The sequence below is a fragment of the Sinocyclocheilus anshuiensis genome, unplaced genomic scaffold (genome assembly GCF_001515605.1).
Source record: "Sinocyclocheilus anshuiensis isolate Anshui unplaced genomic scaffold, SAMN03320099.WGS_v1.1 scaffold1549, whole genome shotgun sequence".
Lineage (NCBI taxonomy): Eukaryota > Metazoa > Chordata > Actinopteri > Cypriniformes > Cyprinidae > Sinocyclocheilus > Sinocyclocheilus anshuiensis.
In genome coordinates this window covers 271,739-282,480 of record NW_015538373.1, presented here as the reverse complement: position 1 = coordinate 282,480, position 10,742 = coordinate 271,739, and the positions used below count along the sequence as shown (strand labels likewise).

General features: G+C 35.8%; 1 protein-coding gene across 1 annotated transcript in view; it reads left to right on the top strand.

The window, feature by feature from the left end:
- LOC107683760 (astrotactin-2-like) overlaps positions 1-10,742 on the top strand; it is a 496,105-nt gene that overhangs the window by 437,505 nt on the left and 47,858 nt on the right. The window contains 2 exon segments of the mRNA XM_016479817.1: positions 7,798-7,931; positions 8,980-9,128. Of these exon segments, the coding sequence (XP_016335303.1) occupies positions 7,798-7,931; positions 8,980-9,128 (283 nt within the window).

Sequence of the window (10,742 nt, the reverse complement as noted above, 5' to 3'; positions counted from 1 at the left end):
ACAAAAAAATCTTATTATGTTTGTCTTGATTTCCAGTGCAAATATCTAGCAATTCTTAAATCAAGATACATTTACTTGAGAAGCAAAATTACTTTATTTCTGACTTTATTTCTGACTTTATTTAATAAATTTAAAATGTATTAAGTATTGTTTTCTAAAATAAATAAATAGATCAAAATGAAGTTCATACTAAAAAAAATGAATCTGTCACTGGGTAAAAAAATAATAATTAAAAGATAAAACAAGATTGTTTTTTCTTTCTTACTTTTGTTTTCTTTCTGACATTTTTTTCATCTAGTTTCAAGCATAAACTCACTTCATTTTGATACAATTTCTCAGAAAACAAGATTTAATATATCAATTAATTTTTCTTCTCAAATAAATGTACATTGAATGTTTAGATATTTCTACTTGGAAAAAAAGACAAAATTATCTTTCTGCTATACTACTACTACTACTACTACAAAAAAAAATCTTAATATTTTTGTCATGTTTTCTAGTTAAAATATCTTAAACAACAACAACAACAACAAATCTTAATTAAAAAAGAAAATAAGATATGGTAGATCTTTTTCTTGTTTTAAGCATTTTATTTTCCTCCAAGAAAACAAGACTTAATATCTAAATATTTGTTAATTTAAGAATGTTTAGATATTTGTAATGAAAAACAAGAAAAAATGCTTAGTAGGTAAGAAAGTAAGTAAGTACTTAAGTAAGTACTTAAATCTTAGCAGTAAAATGCTAGTTATATTAGCTTAATTATTTTAACTGGTTTTAAGGTTTTGGTTCATGTCCATAAAGTTCCAAATAAGAAGAAAAAGAGTAACTTTTATAAAAAAAAAAAAAATAAAAAAAAATACGTGACGTGTGGCCAAGTATGGTGACCCATACTAGGAATTAGTTTTACATTCCCTCCCCCCACCTACAATTCCTGCCCGTACGAGACTCGAACCCACAACCTTTGGGTTACAAGTCCGACTCTCTAATCATTAGGCCACGACTTCCCCACAAAAAAGAGTTTCCTTCGAGCCGGATTCGAACCAGCGACCTAAGGATTACAGTGCTTCCTCTACAGTATTCACAACAGGACAATTTTAAAATACAAAAAATAATATCTATTGTAACTGTTCAACCATTAAGAATGCTGTGTACACATAAATTCATATAAAAATTTAAAATATAGTGATTTTAGTGTTTTTTCATCTAGATGAATTGGCCGTAGCCTTAAAAAATGTCATGTGGTGCGACCATGATTTATATTAAAATTAAATAATTTCCTTAACATGCTTAACATTTTTAAAAAACATTCTCAGTAATTAAAGTGTTTAGAAACAAAGTATTTGCATTTAATTTGAGTTTTTGTAGATAATGATCTCTTATTTTTGTTCTATAATTTCGGAGTTGCCTTCTTAAATGTAGTTAACAGATTTATTTTTCCTGTAAACTGCATAAAACTGATAAAAATGTTTTAAAAATACCATTCACTTAAGCATAATGTAGCAGTGATTCATATTTCAACCACAGAAATTAGATATTTTATTTTTAATGTAATATAGTTATTGCTATTATTGGTCGCACCACATGATGAGTGGTCGCTCCAAATGACACAAATACCTTATATCATTAAAAATCTATTTAAAGAGACATGTGTGAAAAGTGCAGCACGTGATGACCCTTTCGCCGGGAGTTTGATTAACAGGCAATCTGACATATAATAACGCCGAATCCATCATTTTTGTCCAGCAAACAAACCAGACAGGAGAGTAGATTAACGTCGGTGGACTTGAACTTGAAAAATGGTGTGTATTGACATATTTTCACGGTTGAAACAAGATACCTTCTGATGTTCATTCATGTTTATTTTATGCTATGAATAGTAAAGATGAAGAGATGATCAGTTCATGTGCCGCTTGAACTGAGGTGCTACAGCGATCTGTCACGACACGTTAAAGAGCCACAAAACAGTATTTGTTGTTTGAATTTCTTTAAAAAAAAAAAAGACAAAATTTGAACACTGAGACTTTGTTTCATATTAAAAGTAAGCAGCTCTGTCTTGTCTTTCAGCTCATTGTCAGTGTCCTCTTTTATCTATTTTTCAATGCGTGAGAACATGATGTATGGCATAAAAGTGCCATGGTTTGTCGGACGTAGCAACAGTAACTAAGGGGGGCAGGTCTTTGCAAAAGGTCAATTTAGAGTGGGGGGGGGTTGCTGGCTCAGGTTCTGAGATAACAACATAAACATCTTTCTTATAGTAGAAAATGACATCTGGAGTTTGTACTAGAGTGCAGGGTCAAAATTAACATGCTGCCTATGGTGAGCGTTTATTTTACTTTGCTTGGCAGTGGAATCTGGCAGAATAGATTTAAATAGTTATTAATAAATAAATAATAAATTACTAATAAATGCATAATTACCAAACTAAAATTACATGCTCTGAATTATTTTATTCTTTTTGCATTTTTTCTCATATTGTACAATGATTAAACATAAACCGTCTGAAATGACCCAAATTGCATAAAAATCTATTCCAAATTATACTAAAATAAAATATTTTATGTATATAAACCATCAATTGAATATAAAAGCACAAAAACTGCCAATCTGGGACATATACCTATAATGGAATACACTCTGCAGTGGTCGCACAACATGATATTTTCAAATTCAGTCAAAATTTACAAGCACAGAATTGGCCACCTAAACAAAACAAGCTAGCTTCCCACAAAAGGTCACTATGAAATTTATAATGAAAATAAATACTTGCAGAAATAACTTAATATTCATTGTTTTTTGAGGTCATACCACATGATATCCAAATGTGGTAACTACATACCAGCTGTTAAAAAGGTTATTTTTTTCCAAATTTGAAAGACTTCTAAACCTGCTTGATGCTTCCATGGGTCCTTAGCAAATTGGTATATGATGCAAAGTCCTATTGAATGGATTTCAACATAAAAGTCCCAAAATGGTAGTTTATTGATGGTCGCACCACATGGTATTTCATAAAATGGAAATCATCGGACAAAGTTTGTTTGTATATTATGATGGAAATATAAATACAAATGCTTTGCAATTTTACACAAGATTACAAAACACTTTGTAAATCATGCCAAATAGTGCATACAATTAATCTGAATACTGGGAGAGATCCTTCATATATATGGCATCTTTTTTATGCATTTAAACCAATTTTTAACTGAAAAAAATGCAATCGGACAAAAAATGTAGGCGTCACGTCATTGACCCATATACACTGAACAAAATTATAAACGCAACACTTTTATTTTTGTCCCCATTTTTCATGAGCTGAACTCAAAGATCTAAGACTTTTTCTATGTACTTGCACAGGTGTGCCTTAGGCTGGCCACAATAAAAGGCCACTCTAAAATGTGCAGTTTTACTGTATTGGGGGGTCCGGAGAGGTCCGAGAACCAGTTAGTATCTGGTGTGACCACGATTTGCCTCAAGCAGTGCAACACATCTCCTTCGCATAGAGTTGATCAGGTTGTTGATTGTGGCCTGTGGAATGTTGGTCCACTCCTCTTCAATGGCTGTGCGAAGTTGCTGGATATTGGCAGGAACTGGAACACACTGTCGTATACGCCATTCCAGAGCATCCCAAACACAAAAAGTCTTAGATCTTTGAGTTCAGCTCATGAAAAATGGGGGCCATTGTAATAACGACTCATTCATCAAGGCCGTTTAAAGAGAGTTGCCTGTGCATAAATAAGGGGTGAGTTCTGGCAGCAGAAACCTGCTGATGTTATCAGGCAAAGGAGCGGCTTCCTCAGCACTGTGCTGCTGCCTGTAAGGAAGGCTGAACTTTCTGACTGCTGTCAAAGCCACTAGAAGGCAAGCCTGCAACCTTTAGCTAAAAATGCGTAATGGCTAATGTTAACGCTTCTGCTTTGGCAATACGTGAGAGGAGACCAGAGGCTGTTTTTTTTTTTTTTAAATGGATGTCAATGGAGGAGTGGCTTTACTAAGCTGAATAAACAGCATTTTAGAGGAAACAGCTTATCAATTAAAGAATCGACAGCCTATCGGCTAATCTTCAACATGTTTTACACTAAACAAAACGTTTTGATATAACTATTTTTAGAGTTTACACTGAAAAAAATGCAGTTTTATAAGACAAGTCACTAGGTGCATTTCCATTACCTTTCAAATTGTGCAAATTGAAATTGCAAATTGCAAATTGAAAATATGCCTAATGGAAACACGTCAATTTCGCAAAAACGCCCATATATCGCAAAAAAGTTTTTACGCTCGCATGAGGTGGTATTTCAGGCAATGCGAAAAAGGAATAATTCACAAAACTGCAATGGAAACGGCTTTTTCGCATTTACAGGTCACATGGTGTATGTAAAAATTAATATGATCATTCTTCAATGTACTATAACCTCCAATAAACACATCATATGTGGCCGCTCTCACGCGCCACGCACGTTTCTGAAGCGGCTCTCTGTGCTGCTTCTGTAAATATACACTTATACGCCTCCTTTGAATAAATATAGCCTAAATCCATTGCCATGACTTATCGCGAGAGGCAAAAGGTTACGTTTTAGTCGCATAACATTGGTTAATGGAAACGTCGTCAATTTGCAATACTTTTTTATCGACATTTATAAAATATCGCCAAAGTTTTGCGCAAATCTGTAATGGAAACGTGCCTACTGACTTTTTGCGACAGGTGCGATTCAGCTTATGGCACTTCTCATTCATTCCTAAGGTATCCATAAATGGCGATTGAGTGTCGCACAACTCTGACTAAAATTTAATGACGTCAAGGCTGTAAATGCGGTCGCACACCTGATGAGAAGCGCAGCGCCAAGCTGCGTCTAGAGTAACTCTACAACAAGTACAACACGACGTAGCTGGGCGCCGCGGACAGACTCCGAACGGTGCCGCCGGTGTGCGTACACTCATAGAAAACAATGTGTTTGAATTTTAAATACGTGGTGTGACGCGTTGTGAAACGACGCTGCACTTCTCATCCGGTGTGCGACTGCCTTAATGCGATTGGTTATTAAGGCACACGTGATCCAAGTCGACCATTACGCTTTCTCCAATAGTAAGTAATACAGACGCACTCATCTCCCAGTAGTAAGACAATCTCTGCTGCTGTTCTCCTGCTGAAAAAAAAAGAAAAAAAAAAGCTGTTTGCCAGAATTGATACAACAGTTCTTTCTGGTCCTCGGAACAGTTCTTTTTGTGTCACGGAATGTAGTTTTAAGAGTTTTTTATGTGATAATGTACTTGTTTCGACTTAAAATATGCGGTTTGTTTATAAAGATAACGTCTGTTCGAAAATTTGCTTCAGCGTTTTCGGAGATGTGAGCTCCAGGGCATCAGCGGCCGTTCAACACTCATGAACCCACAGAGAGCAGCCTCACCTCGGCCAAATCTTCTGGAATTTGCCACTGGCTGTGATGTCTCTATAGTGGTTAAACATGAGATATAATGTGTTTGGGGTAAATCTAACGGGCAGTCTTTGGTCTCATTAATCTATTATTTGTTTCAGAGCAAATAGTTTTAGCAGAAAGCAAAATGTCATCACGTTATATTTTATGTAAATTCAATGCTGTATATCAGAGCGCTGCCTTTGTACTTTTGACTGAATTGTCTAGCAACTGTTATGATGGCTGTTGTTGATGTTTATTAAATATTATTATTCAGTAAATAATATTTTATATAAATAATAGTTATGTCATGACAACTCTCGGAGGGATTGGCATGGTAATGCACATGACAATGTTAATGTATTTGGTCTTGGCGGATTAGATCTGCTACGCTGCTGCTGCGGCAGAGCAAGTACTGAGACTTGCTACTGCCAATACATCCACAAGCTGTTGCTGTGAGCATGTAAGAAATATTGCTGCTGCAAATATAACATACATGAAATAACCCCCATATAGCGTACATGAATCACCTCGTAGCAGATCTTTACAGGTGGAGCTGGGGAAGGTGGAGGGTTTCTGAAGCAAGCTGCAACTCTTACGGCAAGCACTAGTGATATATTTGAATGTTGAGCAGCGACCTCATTGGCTAATGATACAGGAGAAAACCAATCAGCTGTGTCATGTGATAATGATGTCATTAGTTCAGATTGAGTTAGACCTATTGGACTGCGCCATCTAGAGTTTCATGCCATAACTCTGTATTAGTATTTAGTATTTGGAAACAGTGTGTGTTCATGATGGTGATTTTAGTTACATTGTTCCGCTATTAGATGACGACAAGAGACAGTTATTATGAGTGAGTCAGCAGTAAAGACTTTTATATTGAAAGAGACGGAAGTTATTTTTATTTTCTACAACAGCTTGTAAGACGCAGTTAACAAATGCACCGAGCAGCGCTGTCATCGGAAATCACCCTTAACAGATGAAAGGTCAGTACAACAAAGATATTGCTTTCCTCAGCAGACATTCAAACTGATGTTTTATTGTGAATATGAGATGAATAATGAATGCTGTATCAGATGCAGGTAATCACACTCGCTCAGTCCATCTCTCTCTCTCTCTACTCGACTCCACATAATACTGCTTTTAATACAGTAATACAATAACCTTTTAATGAAGCAACTCAGCGTTCCTTCGTTACTAGTTCCAAAGTGATGTTTTCAAATTAGTAATGGATCTTGAGCTCAGCTGTTAAACTGTCAAACTGAGATTTGAATCTGTGGCAGAAGGAAGTAGTTCCACACAAAAGAGGGTTTTTAAAGACACTCCGTTGTTTCATATTAATTTATACACTCGTGCCGTCGAACTGTTGTATAAACGCAATATCACACTTGTAACCGTGATATATGGCTGTATATCGGCACACTGTGATTACCTACGGTGATTACCTTCTACGGCTGAATCACAGCAGTGCCGATATACAGCCATATCTCACGTCTACTTCTAGTTTCATGCATTCTTTTTTTTTTATCAACATTTGAATGTGTGTAGGTTTCATTTAAAAAGCAAAAAGCTGAGAAAATGTTTTTGTCAAAGACTACGTCTGGATCTGTGATGAAAACACAGATGAAACACAGATCCAAAGCACTTCCTGAGTCGGCATTTAATTTGGTAATGTTAGGCAGTTTTGATTTATGTGCTGTTTAATGTTTGATAATGGCATTATTTTACATAGGCCTATGCATCTGCTTACATAGTCGCTTGTTTCTGCTTCTTCTTCACTTGTTTTAATCCAGAGATTTCAGTACTCTTTCCGAAGATCTGCGTCGCGGCTTGGGCAACTGACAGATCGCACACCGGATACATTGCATTCAATTGAAGCAGAATCGTCCAAAGCATTTAATCTAATCACCAAATATGCAGAGTTCACTTCAGCCGGTCGACAGCTAGTCAGTACTCAACGTAGCTCCCGGACTACTCTGCACTGGAAGATAATTACTTCCTGTCTATCGGTAATAGTGGAAAGGCGGCTTTAGAAGGAGTCACGACCTCTCGTATCGCTGCGTCCCGTCCCTCGGCTGTGTCTCAGTTGCCCCCTCCTTCTCTGCCCCGCACATGTCTTATTATTGCCCCAGAGACGGAGTCTCTTGACATTCACACGTGGCCTGACCTTTTTTGGGACAGTTTCCAATTAAATCTTGTCAGGTTCTTGTCTGTACAAAGCAGCCTGAGATGGCCTTAGCCTGCCTAACTTCACAGAGATACACTACTTTTTGAGTGGAGGTGGCAGAGCGTGTTGTTGGCGACTCGTGGTGACTCATCGAGTACGGCAGAAGGACGTTTTCTCGTGGAGATAATTGCGTTTTTCTCACCTGTGCCGTTTATTTTGCAGGCCTTCAAAAGTGCCATGATGAGCTCATACTGGTGTGCGGGGAAGGGTGATGTCATCGAGAACTGGTGCCGCTGTGACCTGACGGCGCTTGGCAAAGACGGGCTTCCCAACTGTAGCCCCCTGCGGCGGCCCGTGTAAGTTACCCCCACCTGCAAGCATCTTTATGCAATACTTGATTCCTGGCATCTCTTTTTTGGCAGAGTATTAAGGCATCCTAGACTTAGGCAAGACATATGATGCTGCCAAATATGCCTCATGTTCACTGCCAAATTGTGAGGCAGCGTCTCATCAAGGCAATCGTTTGGTGACTCAGTCAGTATGTCCACTACATTAAATGCTGAGTCACATAATGAAATATACAAAATATTTTCAAAGAAGTCACTTCTGCTCCCCAAGGCTGCATTTATTTGATCGAAAATACAGCAAAAAGGTAATATTATGAGATGTTTTCTATGCAAATATATTGTGAAATGTAATTTATTCCTGTGTTCAAAGCTGAATTTTCAGCATCATTACTCCAGTCTTCAGTGTCACATGATCCTTCAGAAATCATTCTAATATGCTGATATGTTGCGCAAGAAACATTTCTGATTATTATCAATGTTGAAAACAGTTGTGCTGCTTATGTTTTTGTGCAATCTGATACTTGTTTTTTCTTCGGGTTATTTGATAATTTTTTTTTTTTTTAAAGATAAAAAAATTGAAAAAAAAAAGCTTTTTTTTGTAACATTATAAATGTCTTTACTGTCACTTTTGATCACTTTAATGCATCCTTGATGAATAAATTAATTATTTGTTTATATTAATTAAAAACCAACAAAAAAATCTATTTTCAGACTCTTTTGTGAATGGAATAAACATCAAATTTCCGGCCCACAAGATCCAAACTGCCCCATGCAAATTATGTTCAGCACAGATTTTACGGCCATATTCATGTCGTTGTCTGAAATGAGGGCAGAGAGCTTGTGTCGCTCTTGTGTCTAATTCATTCTTAGTAAATTCCTCAAAGTGTCTTAAGTATCCTGCCTACTGTTTATAATAAATAGCCTTTGCTTCAGAGTCACATCTATGGTGTCTTAAAATGCCTCCTGCTTAAGCAGCTCGGTGGGTTTTGGAAAAGAGCCATTCTGTCAAATCCTACTAACACATACACACGATGCTGGCTTGTCTTTATTTTCACAGATTGAGACTGGCTCCACACCTGGAACCCTCCAGTACGATGGTGGCGCTGGAATGGATTGATGTGGAACCCCTGATTGGCTACAAGGTTTCAGATTACATCATTCAACACAAGCGAGTAGAGGACCTGTCAGAGGCAGAAATCTACACAGGTAAGCGCCACTTGCAGGCTTATGAACAATGTTACACAGAAGAACGCCCGCTTCACACTGAATTGTAATAAAGTCTGTGCAAAAACAACTTCTTAAAATACAAGGGGAACTGCATTGCTGTTCAAAAGTTTGGAATAATTAAGATTGTTTATAAGATTGTTTGAATTCTCTTCTGCTCAGGCTTAATTTATTTGATAAACAGAAGAAAAAAAAACGTAATATTGTGACATATCACTACTATTTAAAATAGCTGTTTTATATTTGAATATATTGTAAATTTGTAATTTATTGCTGTGATCATTACTCAAATGTTATACCCATCTATGCAATACAATGGAATACTGCAATAAGTTTAGTAGGCTATACCACCTTACCCTATTAGTCAAACATAAAAAAGCAATAAATAAATAAATACATAAATACATACATGCATACATACATAAATTAAAAAAAATATATATATATATATATTTTTATGTATGTATTTATTTATTTATTTATTACGAAAGAGGATTAAAGTCGAGATAAAATGTTGAGATTAAACTCGTTAAATTTTGAGAATAAAGTTGTTATGTTTCGATAAAAAACTCGTTACATTTCGAGAAAAAAAGTCGAAATAAAATGTTGAGAATAAACTCATTAAATTACGACAAAAAAGTTGTTAAATTGCGAGAAAAAACTCGTTAAATACTCGTTAAGCAATTGATTTCCACTTTTCCGATGTGATATGTGATGAGAAGAGGAAGAAAAGCGAGTTTGGCAAAAAACAGACTCGAACCCAGTCGATCGTATCAGCGCTACTCCCCAGTGCATTACTCTCTCACCCACCCCACTGCAGACACTAAACAACGCAGTCCAATGAGATTAAATTAACATGACACGAGTGTGTTTATTCTCGACTTTTTTCTCGAAATGTAACGAATTTTTTTCTCGTAATTTAAAGAGATTATTCACACCATTTTATTTCGCCTTTTTTCTCAAAATTGAATGACTTTTTTCTCGCAATTTAATGAGTTTATTCTCAACATTTTATTTCGACTTTTTTTCTCGAAATGTAACCAGTTTTTCTTGAAACATAACGACTTTATTCTCGAAATTTCATGAGTTTAATCTCAACTTTTTATCTCGATTTTTTTCTCGAAATTTAATGACTTTAATCTCGAGATGGTTTTATTTCTTTTTTATTATTGCTTGGCCCTAATATTCTTCTTTTATTTATTTATTTATTTATTTATTATTCTTTTATTCTATCCTCATTGCGGGCTGAGCCCCCCTAAAATGAAAATCCTAGAATTGCCCCTGATTTGAATATATTGTAAATTTGTAATTTATTGCTGTGATCAAAACTGAATTTTCAGCATCATTACTCCAGGCTTCAGTGTCACATCATCCTTCAGAAATCATCCTAATATGCTGATTTGCTGCTCGAGAAACACTTCTGGTTATTTTCAATGTTAAAAAGTTTTTGCTGTTTAATATTTGTGTCAAAACTGATACATTTCCATTCAAAAATGTTGGTAAAAATTTAACATAGATGTGCCAGTAAAGACATTTTAATGTTACAAAAAATATATATTCGAAATGAATGCTGTTCTTTTGAACTTTCTATTCATC